Source organism: Atta colombica, unplaced genomic scaffold (assembly GCF_001594045.1).
Source record: "Atta colombica isolate Treedump-2 unplaced genomic scaffold, Acol1.0 scaffold264, whole genome shotgun sequence".
In the NCBI taxonomy this organism is placed as follows: Eukaryota; Metazoa; Arthropoda; class Insecta; order Hymenoptera; family Formicidae; genus Atta; species Atta colombica.
In genome coordinates this window covers 10,964-33,812 of record NW_017259364.1, presented here as the reverse complement: position 1 = coordinate 33,812, position 22,849 = coordinate 10,964, and the positions used below count along the sequence as shown (strand labels likewise).

At 35.1% G+C, this 22,849-nt stretch overlaps 1 protein-coding gene across 1 annotated transcript in view; it reads right to left on the bottom strand.

The window, feature by feature from the left end:
* The window catches only part of LOC108689278 (intraflagellar transport protein 81 homolog), a 54,493-nt gene extending 54,186 nt beyond the window's left edge, over positions 1–307 (bottom strand). The window contains exon 1 of the mRNA XM_018196001.1: positions 296–307. Within this exon, the coding sequence (XP_018051490.1) occupies positions 296–307 (12 nt within the window). The remainder of the gene's footprint in view (positions 1–295) is intronic.
* Positions 308–22,849: the final 22,542 nt, after the last annotated feature.

Genomic DNA, 22,849 nt, shown 5'->3' with positions numbered 1-22,849 from the left:
CGTTATATAAACGTTTAAAAAAAATTTAATAAACATTAAATAAATATTTCTTTAAATCATTATTTCAAACAAATAATTAATATGAAATGGACATTTACTAAACATTAAATAAATGTTTCTTATTCTTATTCTCACCACATTTTAAATTAAAAAATGATGTAAAATAAATATTTTATAAACGTTGAACAAACATTTAAAAAATATTTCTTTAAACCTTTATTTCAAATTGTTGGAAAATCAACCCACTTAATATGTAATTACGATTATCGACATCTTATTATTCGGTGATACTCACCTGAGGGCACATGTGAAGTAGAGAATCAGAAAAATAAACTGTGAAAAATAAAATCTGTCTTATATTGGATCCCACACGTCGTATTAGTGTATACCCAACAGATTATGGAAGCGCTAGAAAGGTCCATGAGTTCACGTGTAAAGAAATTTACAAATGAGTGGATTCATCATCCAGTCAGCAGCCAGTACGTGGAAAAATTAGCGAAAGGAAATTACGAATCCTAGCGAATGTAGATGAAGAGCTTAATTTTTTAATGATATGTACATCGATAGTAGCATAGAAAGATCCGAGAATGCAAGTGCAATGATACAGTGGAAAATAAAGGACGAAGCCCTCGCACTTATCATACTAAGTGTCTCGAAAAATGAGTTAAGTCACATCCGGTGTATGATGTCATCGAAGGAAGCATGGGAAGAATTAATTCAAGTCCACAGCTCTCAAGGTCCCATAAAGAAAGCTATTCTTCTGTATCGGCAATTATACAACTCAAAGAAAAACGAAGGATAAACGATGATGCAATACATCAACTTCCAGAACAAGGTAAATCTAGAAGACATAGGTATCGAAATTCCGGAAAAATTAAAAACAATAATGCTGCTTGATGGACTGCCAAATGCGTTCGAAAATTTTATCACAATTGAGTCAAGAGACCTCTGGAATTGACTTTATCAAGGGAAAATTACTGGAAGAAGAAATGAGAAGAGAAAACGAAGATGACCAACATAGTCAACGGTGCGAGAGCGTTAATATCATGAAGTATGCGTCAAAATCCTGACTGCAGATATAAAGAAAGAAGACCATTTATTAAAAATCACAACGGTGAACACGAAGGTTCCCCAGAGATTCAATGAAAAATGTTTTTATTATGACAAATTTGGGCATCGAGTGATAGAACTGCCGGAAGAAGAAAGATGGCAGGAAAGATAAGATAACGGAAAAGCGAACCAGGAAGAAAAAGACAGTATTGCTATCTGCAATAATCACCGAGGAAGAAGTTGCGACCACGGTAGCGTTTCCCGCAATAACCTTACCAAGTAGCATCAACGAGTGATATCTTGATAGTGGTGCCATTGCTCATATGTGTAGCACACGCGAATGTTTTGACAGTCTAAGAGAAAACTCCGTACGTAACGCGGGAAAAGAAATAGTAAAAGCGATAGACATGGGAACAATAACGTTAAATATTGAAATCGACGAAAAATTAAAATTGCTTAAGTTACTCGATGTTCTGTATACCCGTTTCAAGGGGAAATTTACTATCGATTTCATCCATAAATTTAAAATCGAATTCGATATTGACAGCATTAATATTCTTGACAAAAAGGATCAGTCGTAAAAGCATCAAAGAGATAGAATGTACGTTGTGAAAGATCATTTACATTAAGCAAAGATCAAATTCTCGGAAGGCAGAAACAATATGGACATTTAAATTATAAGGATTTGAAATTGTTGCGCGATCGAGATGCAGTTACAAGCTTAGATATATCGGAAAAATTTAGATCAATATAATGTAAGCAATGCGACAAAGCGAAAATACATTGTTTACCATTTCCACAATCAGATTCGCGCGCGGAAAATATATTAGAGCTAATCCATTCCGATATCTGTGCACTCTGCAGGTTTCTTCTCTTGGCGGCGCGAGATATTTTGCAATATTTATAGATAAAAGAGACATCATTTTCTTGAGATCTAAAAGAAATACTTTATGCAAAAAGTCAATTAAGAGTAGAAAAAGAAACGGGTAGGAAAATAATTAAGTTACGGACAGATAATACAAAAGAATACTTCACATAATTTTTCACAATATTTAGAGAAAGAAGGAATAAGCAGACAGTTATCCGTAGAATATATCCAACAACAGAATAGAATTGCAGAGCGCATGAATTAGTAGAGATGACAATGAAGCAAATGCCAAAATTACTTTGAGCAGAGGCAGTGAATACTGTAGCATTCTTAAGAAATCGGTATCCTATAAAAATTTTAAACGACATGATATCAGAAGAATTATGATCAGGTAAGAAACCAGATGTAAAGTTTTTACGAATATTTCAAACGTGGTAGCATTGTATAAAAGCGAGATATCTTGAAATTAGATGCAAAGAGCATTGAAATAATTGTAGTCGAATATTCTGAATCAAAAGCGTACAGACTTTGGAAAAGAGGCACAAAAATAGTTTTCAAAAGTAGAGATGTTAGAATAAGCGAAGAAAACATTATTGATGAGAAAGAATTTGTTGACTTCCCAGTTATAGCAAATGAAAACATGGACAATGAAAGTAGTTCAGAAAGTTCTTCGGACAATAACGACGTATTAAAAGAAATGTCCTTTGCAATTAATTTAGATATAGAAATAGATTTAGAAGATTATTTGCCAATTAACTTATTACCAGAACCACTAAAAATAGGTGTTCATGGAAGACCAAAAATAATCCGCACAGGAAAAAACCGAGACGTCCTAAAAAGCAAAACCATGAAGCTAAAGTTGTCATGAGTTTATCCACTGAAAATTCAACTTCATTAGAAGAAGCGGTAAATAATGAGGAAAGAGAAAAATGGTTAGAAGCAATGAAAAGTGAGATAAACTCGTTGAGCGAATGCAAAACTTTTTTGATAGATGAAACTCCTGACATTCACGAAATATCTTGTAAGTGGGTATTCAATGTAAAGCGACATTAAAATAAGGAAAATAGATAGATATAAGGCAAGATTAGTGGCATGTGTGTTTCGAGCAACGTAACGGAATTGATTATAATGAAATTTACTTACCCGTCGCTAGAATAGAAACGATTCGGTTAATTGCATTAAGTATAGAAAAACTACACACACATTAAGTATAGAAAAACACACATTAACCAGATAGTAACTGTGTACGTTCAAGGCAATTTCTCTAATGAAATTTGTATGACACAACCGTCAATGTTTCAGATAGAATTAGAGAGTCGATAAGCTCTTACGACCAATTTATGGATTAAAACAATCAAGACGTAAACTGCGCTAATAAATTAAATGAAATTTACTTACAGAGTTCAGAATTAAAGTCTTGCATTTTTCATGAGGAAATAAACAATATAAAACTAATTATTATTTATGTTTACGTGGATGACTTATTAATATTTTCAAAATCATTGAACACTATCACAAAAGTAAAAAAGAATTAAGTCAAATTTTAAAAATGAAAGATTGGGACGCGTTAATGAGATCCTTTGATTAGGATTGAGAAGGATATTTACACTAACATGATTAAAATCTCGCAAGAAAAGTACCAGATGTATAAGCTTAAATCCGCTGCTCATAGGTGGTATTAGTGAGCATACAAAGCTACCCTGGGCATACAACACACTTTTTTTTATGTGTTTGACATCTGTTAACATTAACCAGTGCACATTATCAGCAATTTCATACAACTACATACATTTTTTCTTTCGTAATCATGTCTAGTTTTTTGCTAAAAAAAAAGCATATGCGGGAAGCTTTTCTATTTCAATTTGAAGAAATCGGCTGCTGAATCGCAATGCTTGTGGAGGCCTATGGCGACAATGCTTTATCGGAAACAATGTGCAGAGATTGGTTTCGCCAGTTCAATGACGACAATTTTGACCTGAGTGACAAGAAACGTGAAAATCGCCCAAGAAGGTTGACTGTCAATTGCAGGCTCTTTTGGACAAGGACGATACCCAATCGCAAGAATGCTTGCCGAGCAATTGGGTGTTTCTCAAACAGTCATTTCCATGCGGATACATGGGGAAAGTTCAAAAGATCGGAAAATGGGTGAATTGAACGATAGGCAGATGGAGCGACGCCAAAACACATGCCAAATTCTGCTTGCTAGACAAAAAAGAAAGTCGTTCTTGCATCGGATTGTAATAGGCGATGAAAAGTAGATCTATTTTCAGAATCCTAAAAGCAAGAAATCTTGGATTGATCCCAACCATCAATCTTCCTCAAAACCAAATCGCTTCGGACGGAAGACGATGCTGTGCGTTTGGTGGGATCAGGAGAGTGTCATCTACTACGAGCTGTTAAAACCTGGTGAAACTGTTAATGCTCACCGCTATCACCAACAACTGATCAAATTGCACCGTGTTCTGCGTGAAAAAAGGCCGCATTATCGAAAAAGACATGAAAAGCTGATTTTCCTCCACGACAACGCACTATCGCACACGTCAACAATGGTCCAAAATTACTTGGAGACACTCAACTGGAAAGTGCCCCATCCCGCTTACTCACCAGACCTGGCACCTTCTGACTATCATCTGTTTTCGTCGATGGGCCACGCGCTCGCTGAGCGGCACTTCGATTCTTACGAAGACGTCCGAAAATGACTTGATGAGTGCTTTGCCTCGAAAGATGAGGAATTTTTTTGGCGTGGTATATACAAATTGCCCAAAAGATGAGAAAAATATAGTTAGCGAGGGCAAGTACTTTGAATAAATTTGTTTTTGCTTCCTAGAAAAAAAAATGTGTTTTTCTGACTAAAAAACAGTGGATTTAAGTTTATACACCTGGTATATAAATGAAATCTTAGAAAGACTTTCTGAATTGTAAGGCAAGTTTAACACCTTTAATTCCTGTTTTAAACTTACACGTGAAGACAAAGAAACGAACAAACGATAATTTAATATACGTACTGTATCGTGAATTAATGGATAGCCTAATTTATCTATCCAATATCTCTAGGCCAGACATAGTCTTTGCAGCTGGATTATTGAGTAGTTTTAACGCAAATCCGAGGAACATTAGCAAACGATCAAGCACATTACGTTATTTAAAACGAGTTAAAAACTTTGGTATAACGTTCTGTAAAATTCAAGAAAGTATCAAAGTGTTTGTAGACGCCGATTGCGATTTTTGCAGGACATCGTTTTCAAAGCGTCAAAAATTAGTCGCCTTATCCACTATGGAGGCTGAATATATAGTCCTATCTGATATCACAAGAGAAGTCATATATATTAGAAAGTTAATTGAAGAAATAAATTTTTGGTAGGAACATCTATATATTTTGCGATCAAAGTAGTATTAAGTAAAGAGAACATGACGAATCAGAAGAGCAAATACGTCGATATTAGATTTCACTTTTCCAGAGAAGCACAAAAATTGATTGATATCCAATATGTTCCTACAGAGAAGAATTTTTTGACGTGTTTATCAAACCTTTAAAAAAAAAATAAGCATATGAAATGCGTGCAAATGTTGAGCCAGAGAGATTTCTCTCTGGTTGAGCTTAAATTATCCAGAGGCAGGCGATAATATACTATTCACTAAGTATTTTATAAGATATTAGATACTTGTCAAATTATTGGGTGTGGGAAAAAGTTCATGACGTTTTTCTCGCTAGATGGCATTAAATGCTCAGCAGTCGGCAACTACTAATCGCATCGGCAACACTAGATGCATTTAAAAAGGTGACATTTTAATCTTTATTTTGAACCGAAAAAGATTGAAATCGGTGAAGTGGATCAAAAGTTATTTTATTTTAAAAATGGAAATAAATAAGGAAAAAATTCGTTACATTTTGCAGTATCATTACGATAAAGGCAAGAATGCTGCAGGCTTATGAAAAAATTTGCGCTATTTACGGTGAGATACTCTATTAAAATCAGCAACACGGAAATGGTTCGCTCGCACTTGTGCTGGAAATTTCGATATGAAAGATGAACCTCGCTCTGGTCGACCAATCATTGAAAAGTCCGATGAAATCATGATAAAAGTCGAGCGTGATAAGTGAGCACTGTGGAGATTGCCAGGGAACTAGGCATCGATCACAAAACAGTTTTAAATCATTTATACAAAGCTAGATACAAAAAGAAGCTCGATGTTTGGGTTCCTCACGAGTTGAGTGTTAGGAACATGATGGACCGAATTAACATTTGTGATACGCTACTGAAACGGAAATTGAGCCATTTCTGAAGAGAATGATAACTAGTGATGAAAAATGGATCACCTACGACAATCCAACTAGAAAAAGATCGTGGATAAAGAAAGGAGAGAAGACGCAAGCAATCGCAAAACCTGTATTGACGAGGAAGAAGGTGATGTTGTGTGTGTGGGACTGAAAGGGAATCGTTCACTATGAGCTGTTATCGTCCAATCAAACAATTAATTCCGAACTCTACTGTGAACAACTGCAGAGATTACAACAAGCAATTGAGAGAAAGCGGCCAGAATTAATCAATAGGAGAGGTATCGTCTTCTATCACGACAACGCTCGACCACACACATCTTTGATGACTCGGCAAAAATTGAGCTTGATTGGGAAGTTTTAATGCATCCACCGTATAGTCCTGACATAGCACCCTCAGATTATCATTTGTTTAGGTCTCTGCAGAACTCTCTTAATGGTGTAAAGCTAGTTTCAAAAGAGGTCTGTGAAAATCACTTGAAGCAGTTTTTCGATCAGAAACCACAGAAGTTCTGTCGCGATGGAATTATGGCTCTGCCCCAAAAATGGCAAAATATTATAAAAAATAATGGAGTATATTTGATTTAAATAAATTGATTTCAATACTCTAAGAAAAACACTTTAATTTTACTAAAAAATCACCACGAACTTTTTCCCATACCCAATATTACCCTCCTCCCCTTCTTTTTTCTGTATGTGTTTTTCTTTCTTTGCTTCATTGAGCATGGAGAGTGTTGGAAAATCCACTTAATATGTAATTATCGATTAATGTGCGATCATCGACACCTAATTATCTGTGATATCCACCTGGGGGCGTATGTGAAATAGAGAGTCAGAGCTGTGAAAAATAAAGTCTTATATTGGATCTCATACGTGTCGTATTAATGTATACTCAAACACAAATAAATAATTAATGTAAAATTAATATTTCATAAACGATAAACAAACATTTAAAAAATTTTCTTTAAACCTTTATTTCAAATGAATAATTAATGTAAAATAAACATTTAATAAACGTTAAATAAACGTTTAAAAATGTTTTTTCAAATCATTATTTTAAATAAAAAATAAATTCAAGATAAAGATTAAATAAACGTTAAATAAACATTTAAACAATATTTTTTAAATCATTTCTTTCAAGTGAAAAGTTATAAAATAATGTTTATTAAACATTAAATAAACATTAAATTAAGGAATTTTGAAAACGAATCATGAAAAATATAAAATTAATGAGAAATAAATGTTTAAAAACCATTTAAAAAACATTGTCTGCGGGTTGTAGATGTTCAATGATCCATTTTGCTCTAGCTTCTTGAAACAGTTGGAGAAATAAGTTTGGATAAATAGTGCTCGACACAACTATTTACTGTAATTCACTTTTATCACTCAAATATTAAATGTCTTTTAAGTACATATAGATATCAAGTCTTCCGTTTCTATTTCTTAGATTCTTCTTCTAAACTGTGTCATGTTTCAATATATTAACATTTCGATTTTATTCACTTGATAAAACGAGGAATTTATATTAATTCATTTATCAGTTATCATCAGATATAATCATTGACAATACCAAACGATTGATTATTCAGCGACTGAAAATCACACGAAGAAAGTGTTATATCCGAAAAACTCTACTCTCTTCCTTTTGAAAATGAAAAAAAAAGAATATTCTCATTTCTTTGCAAATATTGTGATTCTTTAACATTTGTCTAACAAGGTGTTCGGATGACTCCACGATTCTTTTCTTTCACGAAAATATTACCATCGAGACGGAAATTAAACATTTGCAGGAATTAATTGTAAAGGAATTTCAATCTTGTTATAATAAGAAATTGTAATGTTAAATGTTAGATTATAAATAGAAAGATTAATAATAGAAGTTAAAGGATGATATCTAATAGATATCGAATATCTAAAACCGCAAGTGAGACGATGGAGTATTTTCAACGATGGAATATTTTCAAGCTAACAATAGAATCGGAACACTTAGGACCAATTGATTAATATTAAAAAAAAATTTTTTTCTTTTCGACTGGTCAAATTCCTTCCATTATCATTTTATAAAAAAAAAGGAGAGGAATCATAAAACATTACTTTTCGTTCCTGTTCGTTTTCGTTTTATCTCATTCCTTTTCCCTTTTCATTTCTGTGATATATAGATTATTTTAAATTTTTAAAAGAAAAATTTAGAGAAAGTTTGTTTTTTTTATTTTTTTTCATTTGCGCACGCAGAATAATTTTATTACGTAGCGTCGGAGAGGGAGACGATGTCGACGATACTATCGAAAATCCGTTTCATTCGAGTCTCATTGTCCGCAGTTCCAGCTTCATGAGCAAACAAGTACTGTACTTCTTGTGTTTTTGATTGCATCTTGATTCACTTGAAATTTATTACTGCGATGTAAGAACAATAGCCAAAAGATATTAATTCGACATGGAAATGTACTCCATCCCTAACTTTTTCAAGATACGTAAGGACGATGACAAGAGAAGAAATGCTCGATTTCATGTGTTATTAACAACAACGTATAGTCTTAACAATTTCCTTACGAAGACGATTCATGTAAGATTACAAAGAACGAATAAAGGAATTTTCAAACCTCTTGTAAAATTGAGCGGACACAACGCGGACGGAATTTATTTCGACACCGATTGCTGGCAATAGCTTCAAGATCGCATAAGACTCATGAACGAGTATTTAAGCAGCAATAACAGAATGAAACCTAACTTTGTTGTTATGAAAAATATCAGCTTATCATATCTTACGGGGCAAAATCATATTGCTAGCGTATAAAGAAGAAGAGGAAAATTCCAAAATCTTCGAAAAGAAGAGGACGCGCACGATTCAACTCCACCGGCGAAGAAATGAAAAATCTACGCAGTGGCAATTGTAATGCAGAAAAACTATCTTTTTTGGACTGCAAAGAATTGTAAAGTGCGTTGATGCGCGTTTAAAACAATCTTTATCTGATAATGTTAACAAGTGTGCGTTATATTTAATTCAAGAAATCGAACTGAAAATACAAGTACAACCTACAAGTTTTATTAATAAAAAAATTATAAAATTAACGTTGCGAAATAATTACGAAGATATGCAGGATGCGTCTGAATAAATCGAACAATTTCTTTAAATAAAATATTTTTAATCAAAAATTAAATATTGCAAAAAATTCTTTTACATGGCACTTGAGGGATTTCTGTAGAGCAATTATTCGATATATGCTCCATTAGCTCGAATGACGGCTATTCTCAGTCTGAAGCGTTCGCACGCTGTAATGTAACGCTGTCCATGCCGACGAATGCTGCCTCAATAGCGGTCCTTAATGACGTCACATTAGGATACCGAGACTTGTTTGTGATCCTTTCAACTACGCTCCATACGTAGTCTAATAAATCTGGGTTGTTGGGAGGCCAGAATGGGAACCGCAATTCGGTTTGTTCTGACAGCCTCAGAGAGCATCTGTCATATCTTTAATGTGTACGATTTGTATCGAAAGTCCTCGGCAATTCAACCCATTGTTGGCTCGCTCACCAACAATCGATTAATAATTTTCGCAACGATTGCCCTGGATTATCTGAAATCAGCACTTGAGTCCTTTTAACGACTGTGGGGATCCTCATGATGCGTTCTTTCGAGTGATTCTTCCTCGCTGGCATACTGGAATTTTCGTTGAATTGTTCTAAAGTAGTATGTTTTGCCACAACGTCATATACGGTTGATCTCGAATATCCAAAAAACCGAATTATTTTCGTTGCTGAGTGATCAGCGCGAAAGCCTTCGATGATCGCGGCATTTGGTTTCAATATCGCAGCCATTTTGAGAATATAACTGTTTATTAGAAACATTAGGCTTTCTCGGATGCCAACAACAACCCCTGGCGGAGGCACTATCATATAGCGGAAAATTTTAATTGAAACGTCTAGATTTTGATAGCGCACCCGTATTTCAATACTTTTGGTCGCGGCGAGAATCCGATGTACGATGGCTGCAAGTTACTTTCCTCCCTAAGTCCCGCGAATCCTCGTGTCGTTTAAATATAATGTATTACATTCGAGAGTTCGCGACATTATAATCCTATATTAAATTTAAAAACCGCCGCCGGTTCTCGCGGAGAATATTGCATAGCATGCAATGTGAGCTTTCATAATGACAGAGGTCACCAATGCATAAAAAATTCCTACGCTGATACGCTACTCCGTCTTGCAAACGCCCCGACATTGAATTGATTAAGTTGATTCGCGTCTTCTTCGGGCGTCCGTGTTTTGAACATCATCAACGTGCGCAGAAATCATATGATCAATCCCAAACGTGCGAATTTGCGAATCTATTAAAATTTGCAACGATTGCGAGCGATTAGTTAATTCAAAATCATGACCCAATTGCGACGTTTATTGCAAAATTTGTCGTTCGTTATAGTTTTCGAATCATTTGTGTTACATACGACCTCTTTATCTCAGTTGAAAACCTTGGAAAAGGTACGAGTATTATAGCATCGCGAAAAAAAAATTCACAAATAAATATGAATAATGTCGAAGACACGGACAAATGTGTTAAAAGAGATCACATTGCATTCATGTTTTATGATTTTGAAATGCGACAGACGAAATACTCGAAGAAACGGAGAACGTAAAAATTCATGTTCCAACTCTCTGTGTCGCGCAACAAATTTGCGAAGCGTGTGCGGGAATAGAGATCATATCAGTGCGATGTCGTTGGTGTGGAGTGCGTGAATTCATATTTCATAAAAATCTTATAAAAGAATTTGTCGATTTTACAAACATCTAAATAAAAAATATTTTTTTAAAGTCATCTGTATCGTGCATAAAGCATTTGACGCACAATTTATTTTAAAGTATCTCGGTGAAAAGTCAGGAATAACAGAAGTACCTCGGATGATTTTGAACAGGACGAAAATTATCATGATAACGATTAGTCGTACGAAATTTATTGAAAGTTCAAATTATATGCCTATGCGTTTATTCGATTTACTTAAGGCTTTTGGGCGGAACTTTGGGTGAAAATTTTTTTCCTCATTTGTTTAATACGTTACAAAAATTAAAATTATATTGTACCAATACCTGATGCTCGATATTATTCTCTCGAAGTAATGAAACACGAGGAATACGAGCGTTCTATGATTTGGCATAAGGAAATGTTGCGATCGAATTTCGTTTTTGATTTCAAACAAGAAATAGTAAAATATTGTCAGAATGACGATGGATATCCTTCGATGTGCATGCGTGGCATTCAGATAAATCTTTTTAGAACGCGGAAACGTGTCCGTTCATAAAATGCACGACTATCGCTTCCACGTGTATGAGTTTTTCGCAAAAACCTTTTACGCGAGAAAGAAATAGAAATCATTTCACTGGTTGGATATAGATATAAAGACAATCACTCGCATAAAAAACTATAATGATTGTGTGGATGGAGCGTGAGCTCAGACATTCTATAATCCATGCAGTGTGAAACCGCGAGTATCGAATTGCCGGTACGCCCGTCGACGGATATTACGTTGAATCAACGAACAAGATATTATGTTACGTGTTACAATGGCACGATTGTCCCAAATCAATCGTGAAAGGAAACTTATGTCCGGAGCATCACATACAATCGACGCCCGATATGAACGAACTTTCGCAATGATATGTCTTCGATAACGTGAATAGGATGAAGGGTGGTAGAGGGTGATGAAGAAATGGGAGTGTGAATTCGAACTAATGTGAACACGAGAAAAGCGCAAGAATCACGAAATGCACAATTTTCTCGAAAACCATCCAACCATGCTAATCAACTCTCTTCTCGACTTTCGCAAGGCATTCATTGATGATCGTACGGAAAATATCGCAATCCGATAGTTACAGAGAAAATACGTTATATGGACGTATTCTCTGTATCCATACATACTAAAACCGGGTATTTTTTCGTTAATTTTACGGGTACTTTTCCGTTAACAATTTATATCAGAGAATAATTTGGAGTTAAATGCGTAGCTCCGAATTTTAATTTCTGTCAAAGGTATCATTCAGTGCACAGTACTTCCTCCACGATCTCTTTCACTGTATTGCATACAAGACAAATTGTTGTTTGAACTGTGTCTAAGTTGCTGTGAAATGTTCTCGTAGACCGAGTGCACTCACGCTCTCCCCGCCGATCATGAATTCGTAGATGCATCCTGCAAATCGTGCAAAACGAGAAAGGTTATCTCGAGTATAAGCGAAATATGGCAATTTAGAATCACACGATCCTTGATGGCAAGGTGATTTGTTTGCCAAATATATCAACAATTTTTTGAAATTAAAGCAGGAAGCTAGTGGATAGCCAAGCGAATGTCTGGATGACGAGAATAAAGAATAAGAGTAGAAAGAATATGAAGAAACTGAGGATTTCGTTCTCGATAGAAATAATATCTTCCGAAATCTTGGTTTACGTTCGGTTGCGAAGCTCTACTTGAATTTTTTCTGGACTAAAATTCGGCCAACGAATTTACCTAATACAGAAATCATCAAAAAATATGAACATTTGGCAAACGTCACGAATTCAGAGCACGAAATATATTACCTGTTAATGATGAGATAATATATGTTTCGTGGCGAAGAAATGATCACGCCTTCTTCGCAAATCAATCTTGTAATCGCGGCAAGGACGACATCACAAGCGCGACTACCATAAGTATTATACGAATATCTAGAGAAATTAGGTATTTTATATTACGATATGACTCGTGTATTTATGTAAGCAAAAGCGAACCGAGCGAATACGAGCTGTGTACGAGAAATTTTCTGAGCGCTATGATAGATGAACTCGAGAGTTATGGGACAATTTTATCGAGTCGTTCGTGTCCGGGCCCGAAATTTTATGCATACGTCGTTTATACACCGGAAAGTTGCCGACACAAGATTTGTAAAGTTAAAGGAATAACATGAGTTATTAAAGAACTCTCGAATTAAATTTTAATAGTTAAGAAATTAATTATGGATAATGAGAGAGAAAGGCGCGATGAAGAAGAAGAAAAAAGACAAGGACAACGATAAATATTATATATTTTAGCGCAATCCATCGCACTGCGTTTCACGCGAAACGAAATAAAGACATGAGCATCGGTATTAGCAAAATTCAAATTTATACAATAATAATCATTATTCTCTTCCGTAAGATTTCAGGAGAGAATAATGACACTTCTTCTTTTCTTTCTCTCACTTCACTTATATTTTAAGTTGAGTTTTCATCTATTTGCATAGTATTTAAATATTATGTAAGAAAAAATTTGAATTTAGTTTTTTTGTAAATAATAAAATATAAGTATCTCTCTTTTGCAAAAAAAAACATTTTAATTAAAATTTTATTAAATGATTTAATATAAAAATGTAAAAATATAAAGATGTAAATACTTAATTATAATATAAAAATGTAAATATTGTTTCTGAATAATTGAATTTTTTGTATAAGAGTTAACAAAAATATAATCAACTGTAAAAAAATTAACATTATATATATGTTTCCTTTTCTCCCTTCCTGTTTTTTAAAAAAAGTATCGAATAAAAAATATTTTGTACTTGAAAAAAACAAGAAGAGATGATTTATTATATAATTCTAACTAATTCCGATTTCTACGAAAGCTTTTCCTTTACTGTGGCATCGCAGTAGTCAGTAGGCTTATCAATGGCAATGCCACGCGCTCGCTTAACGATAGAAATATACGCTGATCACGAGCCTTTTTGACGCGCGAAGATAAGCTTATGCGTGTCACAGCGAGATCAGCTCTTCGCTAACTGTGGTTTGCTGACAAGCTCACGTGGGGATACGCTGACGCGAGCGTTCGTCCGCCGCGTGGAAGATCCTGCCGTCGTGTTGATCAGCTTATCCTCCTGCCCTCCTAAAATTAATTCCTTTCGCGTGTTCTAGAAATCAAATAATATTTTTCTTTTTGCTTTTGAAGTCGCGCACGGAGATCGATTCATTTTGTAAAATGGATGTGCGCTGAAAACATCATTGAACATCAATCATATGTGGACTGATTGCGAGATGATGATCTTTGTGAAGACTTTTCTTCGGCATTTACCTCTCATATCCAACGTATATTTCGAAAGAGTTTTGTTTTATTACGCGGAATGGCAAGAAGCCTATCATCAATAATAATACAACATACGTATAAAAGAATTCGAAGAACAGCGTTGGGAATGCATGATACTAAAATGAAACGAAGAAGAATATAATCGAATTTCGTGAGAGATTATCCTGTCCGGAAAATTACTCGAATGACTCGAAATTTTCTGAACTTTCTCCGAAATTAGTGATAATCGACTTACGAGAGAATTATCATCGTAAATCTTTCTACGAAAGGCAGTCATCACAAGAATCTCAGTATTATTCTTCTCGCAGAATCTCTTCCATCAGGGACGTCAGCATAATATATCACTTAACGCGAATTACATCATCGTTTTCAAAAATCCACGTGATCGCGCTCAAATTCATCATTTAGTGCGTCAAGTCCATTCCGATGATCCAAAATTCCTAGAAGAGGTATATACTATGATGCCACATCGAGGCCTCACGGATATTTGTTGCTTGATCTGAAAGAATGAACCTCTGAGTATCAATTTCAAGCATGTATTTTTCCCAAGGATACGTTTCATTACATCTACGTGCCGCGCAGATCATTTTCCAAGATTCGTATAAAAATTGAGTACGGTAATCGCAGTCATAGATTTTTCTCGATGAAGATGAGTAACAAGAAATCACACAGAACAACAAAAATCGCCACACATTCGATCGGTAAGAGAAACGCCTGTCTCCTTCTCTATCTTTCAACAAAAATCAACACACAACCTTCTTGTGCAATGTTGACGAAAAACTAATTCATTGTATCTGTGAATGTGTTTTTACACTTAAAGATAACGTCTCGCTCGATGTGAAAAAAAATCGATTAACTAAATACAAAAAGGCTCTGCGTCGCATCGTTGCAAAACGTAGTAATTGGAAGGATAAAAGAAAGCTGTTGGTGCGAAGCGGATTTTTATTTTATATTATCAGACCTACCATATATTATCGATCTTAATATCAATTATCGAAGGAATGAAATAGGGATTAAACGTTATGAAGAGAGAGCTAAAGAATGGTTTCAATTTCAACGGAAAATCTAAAGAGAATGCATCAACTACGTCAGAATCATCATTTGATGCAGAGTCAAAAGAAATCGCAAAATTCGAATAACACCGCGAGCATTAATAATATAACGCAAATCTCCGGAACTCATCTAACATGACTCGATGCAGAGATGAGTCGTATTCTTAATTCCGGCTGGCCGCGTGACGAAAGTGAGAGGTAGAAAATGTATAAAGAAACATTACGGCGATACCTGCGATTTAAGAAATGCGAAGACAGAAAGATGCAACAAAAACGAAAATACAAAAGACAACACTACATGAGATATCTCCGCTGATAACGAGACGATGAACGATGACGTTTTTTTTCGATTTCACGCAAACATCCGATATATCATCGCCATCACATTTCAGTAACACCGATATTATTACGAAAAATTTCGAAATTTCGAGCGAGCATAATTATGCGATGAAAAGCATCAAAGAAATACTGGAAAGCGTATCGAAATCTTATCATAAGCATGCACACTTACTGAAACATTTGTTTCGAAAAGCTGTGCCTGATAGAATTAGTTGGGACGAGCATGGAATTGATTATACATTAGATGGTAACATCATGAAAGATTTGAGTATGACTTTATAAACGATGTGATGCGCGAGAGAAAATAATGAAAACAGTGGGTAGAAATCAGTTTGCATGATTTGTTCTGTGTTGAACATATCTTCTGCAATGGTGAGAAATAAAAGATTATTGTCCATGCATAGTGTTATTGTAAACAGGGTAAAACTTCGACCTTGTGCGAGTTTTACGTCTTTTATATTGAAAGCGTGAGTTCCGTGTCGATTGTATCGAGAGCATGAGGAAAAAGAAAAACGTAAAAATTACGAACAAGAAATAGATGAGAAAAGTTCGTTTATTCTTTCTCGTATCCGAAAAACTGATACCCCCATATCTTTGCAAACGGGAAAAAATCAGTTACTCGGTTGGAAAAAACTGAGATAACTATGACGTTTGAAAAACTATACTATCCGTCGCATTATGTGGACTATTCGGCGGTGGATAATCTCTCATAAACCGATAAATCGAATTTTTGACGGGGAGAAATCATATACTAGCTCGAATTGTAAGTTGCGTATATGTTGCGCAGAAAATTTCAGCGATTACATTACAGCGTAATGAACATGGACGATGTGGGAGGCAGATTTGATCGAACTCCGAAATTTAAAAAGTTACAATGACGACTATTCCTATTTTTAGTTAGTGATTATCGATGTACTAAGTAAATACATCTGGATAGAACCGTTACGTGACAAAACGAATAACAGCGTAAAAGCTTTTTAACTGCGTTTTACTAGCGAAAAGCAAAGGACGATTTTACCCGTATATTTACAAATGACAAGAGTAAAGAATTTATCGCACAAACAATGTAGAAATTTCTTAAAAAAAAAAAAAGAAAAATTCGTTTTCGAGTGCAATCCGAACATTAAAGCCGCCATCGTTGAGCGCTTCAACAGAACACTGAAGGAGCGAATATTATTTCACGTATAAAAATATGCTACATCGATGTTCAGAACATTGTACGTGCTTACAATCATACGCGTTACTCGTCCACAAGAATGCAACCTATGATAAGAGAAAACGCACGTATCGTTTGTAAAAATATAACACGTCGTTGGAGAAACGAAATATTAAAGAAACGAGTGCGGAAGATTACATATCGCGGAGATCTCGTTCGTATCAATAGAGCAAAAAGTGCCTTCGAGAAAGATTACAAGACTAAGTGAAGTGAGGAGATATTTCAAATTTATTATACTGTGTTCTCGATTGGCGAAACTCTCACGTGTATAAACTGCGAGATTTAGCAGACGAAGTTACAGGTATTTTTTATGAGCAAGAATTAGTTCGAGTTAAGAAAAACTTAGAGGAAGAACAGTTTATCGTCAATCACGTGATAAAGACTAAAGGATGAGGAGCTAATAAGCAAATGCTAGTTAGCTGACACAGTTAATCCAGTTTGATATTTGGATTCCGGCATCGAGTTTAATTTCTCTTCGCGATGGAGGAGGAATTTCTTCTGATACTTCCGAATAATAGCAGTATGCATCATTTCCCGAATAATACAACATCGTCCTTCATGGAATTACCTCATTCTATAGTGTTGCATGGACAATGGGAAGGTTGCGAGATTCAATTTCCCTGTACTTTTTATGTACATTATAACGAAAATGATCAGATTGGTCGATGTTAAATCCGATGAGAAGGTGGCCCGTTTACGATAAAAGAAATTGCATTTCCAAATATAATAAAATTTACAATAATATCCATGAGCTTATTGAGGCAATTAATATCGCATATAAAGCCGAATCGCATTTTTATTTTGAAAGTAAAGAACGTCTGGCGACAAAGTTTACATAAGTATTAACTGCGATGAGAAGCACAAAATTGTTACATCATATAAACTTTTCCGATAATCTTCTATGAATGCTAAGTTTCTCAGTAGCAATTTCCAGTAAACACTAATTTTATTCCAAGCTCGCGATACGTAAACCTAATTTCATTGAAACATAAGAGAAAACTTTTCTTATTCGGATTTAATAAGAAGATGGAGCAATGACATATAGTCGGTTACTGAAGTAGCGAACCCTATAGTTTGTGGCGAGCTATCCCCGATGAAATATTCGTATTGTGATATTTGATAGAAAACGTCGAAAATAATAAGCAATTAAAGGAAGCGGTCAAAAATCGGCTCGCGGAATCAAAGAATAAAGAGAAAAATCAAAGAAATCTGAAGAGAAAAATCAAAGAAAAAATAAATTCTCTGATGAAGGCATTAGAATATAAAATATCCGCGGCGCTTAAGTTTCCATTCGGTAGTCGAAATAGACGTATCGTGCATCATAAACGACATTGGAAAATCGAGAAGTACTACAGGGAAGAAACAAGTGATGAAGAAGAAAAAGAAAAATTCATGCTGCAGGAAGAAAAACCAAAAAACCATTCGATAAGAAACATCGAGTCAAGAAACGCGACGTATTTGACATATTCTCTTAATTGAAATAGGAATTCGTGATTGAAGAAAAAGCATGTCCCACTCAAGTGAGTATACAAAGAGCGAACTCGATTTTTTTTCTTTGCCTCCAAGACAAACCAGTATTAAAAGTTCGTAATATTAGATTTATTACAAATCCGTAACTTCGCTCGCGGATGATTCGCCCATAGAATTCGTTATACCGGACTGGAGAAGACTATCTGGACCTCACTCACACCATGTTGAACCTTCGCATACACATAGAAAGCGAACGCGAGGAGAGCACATCGGTCGCACCCGACGTGGCAAAAGTAGAACGTAAATAATTTACATTCCATGTTCAACCAAATCAACATATATTTCAATCAAAAGCTTGTATTGCCACCAAACAACGCGTAACGCGTGTCGAGGCATTATTAAATTATGTTTCACACGCAAAAACTTCCCACTTCTTGCTTATGGGATCCTGATATCCCCAGATAGATGAATGTTATTTCCAGACTCCACAGTTCTTTTCTTCAATTAGAATTTTCGTTATTTTCATCATCATAAAAATTATTAACAAGTAATATCAATAGATCATCTGTTTCTATCACAGGAAGTTACAATAGTGACGAGCCGAATAACATTCTTTTTAGACAAATAATCCACTCGAGATGAAGTTGTTGAATTAAATATTTGAACCAAATGTCAATCGAATAGAATTTTATTTCGAGGAACAGAAGAAGTAGATTAAGAAATAGAAACTAAAATAGCAGTTGTCTGTAATAAATGATACATGTAGCTCTAAACTATTGAGCATCCAGCAAATGGTCGATGACGGAAGTTGTTTTAGACATAATATCCCATTTCACAATCGATACCCTTAGTCTAATTCTAAATTAGACTAGTAACATACGCATAAGTCTGCACATTGCACTACTAACTCGCAAATAAAAAGGAGGCCCTTCGCGAACAGTCAGGCAGTCAAATTCCATTTACGACACGAAACTCTGCCGGTCCGCGACCAGATCGTTTAATCGATTCTAGTGACGAGCCGCAATCAGTAATTTTATTCGCGATCTTATTACTGTGTAATATCAAGTGACTTGACCAAAGCCTCCAAATCACTGGGCCTTCCCTTGGACTCCTACAGTCACAGAGATCGGATCTCCAACAATCATTTTTGAAAGCTAAAACCTGAGTAGCAGTAAGTCCCCTCCTTAATTTATATATCTATCTGTCTGTATATTCACCACGAAACGAATTCCTCATTCATTCCGATAGTCTTTAAGTCCTTAATTAACCGATTTCTACGTGCAACACAATCTCTCTCACCAGATGCCTACATAATCGGTCCCGATTATTTTGACTCACGAGAAATTCAAAATGCCATATCTGGCCAGCCATGTTCACATCCCAGTACTCCTCCTGCGATCCGTCCCTTATCTCGTTCCCGTAAATTTCTTTTGTAATCTCTTCCCCCCTTCCTTCGTTGTAATTCATGAAATAAATTAATTTCTGTATCGCCTCTCCATTCACACACACACACACACACATATATATATGCACACGGCAGACTCACGCTCGCCCATGATTTGACTTTAGCAAAGACATGTATAATCTTTTATGTAACTAATTATTCTGCGATTAATGATCTAAGCTATCGCGTTTCGCTATGTACAACACCTCATAGTAAGTTATAAAAATAAATATTACAATAAGATGAATTAAAATATCAGATTATTCAAGAATACTAATTTACTCTTATAACATGTTAAAATAATAATTATCAATATAGATGCAATTGATATTGTACAATTTTTGTTAAAAGACTAGATTTCTCTCATATGTTAGTCGCAAAGAGATACGTTTACTTGTAAAATATTGTATATAATACTAAAAAATTTTTGAGTTAATAATAAACTAGAATACTTTTAATATGACGTACCTCTCCATTTATTCTAGAATCGTAAGACTTCGTACCGACTTCCACTCCTCGTCAGAGACATGTATGATCCGATCCCGAGATATATAAGAATTAAGTTCCTTGATTCAAAATTCAGACCGACGTTCGCATTGCTCGTTGGAAACAGGTGTTATTACAGGTGTTAAGCGTTCCTTCAAGAATTCTTCCACATTGATTCATATTCCAGAGTTATAAAAGGTGTATTCGACTCGCTCCATTCCTTTCCCGCGGATGCATGCGAGACAAAACATCTCAAACATTTTTCCATGCTTCATTCTTCTTATTCCTTCTTTCTTTAAACCTATCCACACATATGATCGAAGCTTGGACGATACGTTAGACTCGTCAAAATACATTCAAGGAAATGTGTTAGATCTTATTGGTCATCTTCACTGCGACGTTTTTAATCAAGATACATTTTTAATTAACTGAATGGAAGTTCGAATGAGAACTCGTATGCTCGAAAGATTCATTTTGCCTTATGAAGAGTAAAATACGCATTCTATATTAAAAATACGCATTCTTTATTTAGTCTACTCGTAAGAAGAGCAAAAATAAATTCGGATGTATTACTCGCACTAAAATCCGTGAGTAAAACCACCAAATATCCCCTTACGAGAGTCGAAATTAAAATTCACGATACACGCCGGCGTTGTGGGAGAATCGATAGACAATGCAATATTTGGTTAGCTGCCAAAACAAATAATAATCGTCTTTATCGATAACAAGGCGTTTAACGATAGAAAATTAAACCCGTTAATTTCATTTCAAAATTAAAAAATTTCTTTTTGCTGTACGCCGATGGCATGCAAAGTCCCAGTAGACCAATACAGCCAAATTTTTTGAAAAACGAATCGCTCTACGTGAAGCTTATCACACATTATTCTCGGGAACTGGCATTCACTTTCTGAACGAGGATAATTTTATAAGTAAAGATGTTACGACTAACGCTACACTCTTTTCGCTTTCGATCATATTCCAGATCTACTAATTGCACAGGACATTGGAATCTTGTAAAACACAGAAGCTTATGATTAAAAGTGAGATTCGAAAAAGTTCTTTCGATATTAATTGTTGTAATCGAGTTTGATAATTTTAGAAATCAACTCTTCGCGTCAAGATCGACTTTTTCTTAGCCTTATGCCTTCCGCGAGAAAATTATTATTTCCCACTACACATTTTTTTCTCATGTAATTGAGCGCAATCCCTCTTTAGATGAATTAATTTATATCTCTCACCCATCTCTTTTGCACTCGAACTTAGAATTATTTTCTCCAAATCCATAACTTCCTAATTTGATAATATTCTAAACTTCTTCTAATTTTGTAGATTTTCAAATTTTTAGAGCTCATCTTTCCAGATCCCTCCCCTTCCCGTCCTATCAACAAATTATAATCCTAGACTCCGAAACCCAAGAACTCTTCCCCATTTCCATCCATTACTTATACCCCGAATTCCTCTCTCTCTCCTGATTTAGAAACACAATACCTTATGTACACTAACATTTGGATTTCTCTAGTTAAACTAAAAGAATTTATGTAAATAACGAACAGAAGAGGTCAAAATTTTAATTACACTTCCCAAGATCCTGTTCAGAAACCTCCGAAACAATATAAAATCACCCGCGAAATACACACAATACAACAATTTTTGTTAAATTAGACAACAATATTTTAGTAAATTTAGTTTTAAGAAATTTAAATTATAATAGAATTCATTAAATTTAGAGTAATGTAAGACAAGCCGAATGAATTATTTAAAATTCTTGACTGCATTCCTCCTTATATAAAATCATGATCCTATCCTACGTCGTAAGGAATAATTTCCTTGATTTAAAAACGGACCAATGGGCGCACTATTTCAAAGCAGAATCAATGTGTTCAGCTACAGACTTCTATTTTGAAATTTATCCCGAGTGCGTTCGAGTCGCGATACGCGCGACATCTATCCATTGTCTTGATCTGAATGTCCAAGCTCCGTTTCACGCACCTTCTAATTCCCGTGAACTAAAGATTCCTGAGGCCGACGTAACAAAAGAAACATGCCTGTAAGTTCAAACACAACAACATAACATGTGTTTACGTTCGGCAAGCAATTGACTGACTTTCTTGGTTATGAGTGCAATGAATGCAGTTCACGCACTGGCTGCATTCCGTTTCACATATGATGGAAAGTATAGAAGGCGTTTCATTTCATTCCATGCGTCGTGCATGAAAACGGCTACATATCTATATGGCTCGCAGCGCAAAACAATGCACTGTTTCAACTCCCGAGGTGAAGTAATCCATGCAATACCCGGAAAAATTCCTATGTAAAATACGCCAAAAACTTCCTAAATATGTCAAAAACTATTCCTAAATACGCGGTTTGGAACACGGAACTAATTTAGTAGAATTTTACTCCTATGCCAAAATAAGCCGAATCATGCCTTTGTGCGTCAAACAATGCTAAACTACGCCAGAAAATACATCTAATTATGTCCGAAAGTACACTTAACTACGCTAAAAACTACGCCTAACAATAAATACGCAAATGAATCATGGAAGTAGTTTGGCTAGAATTTTACTGTCATG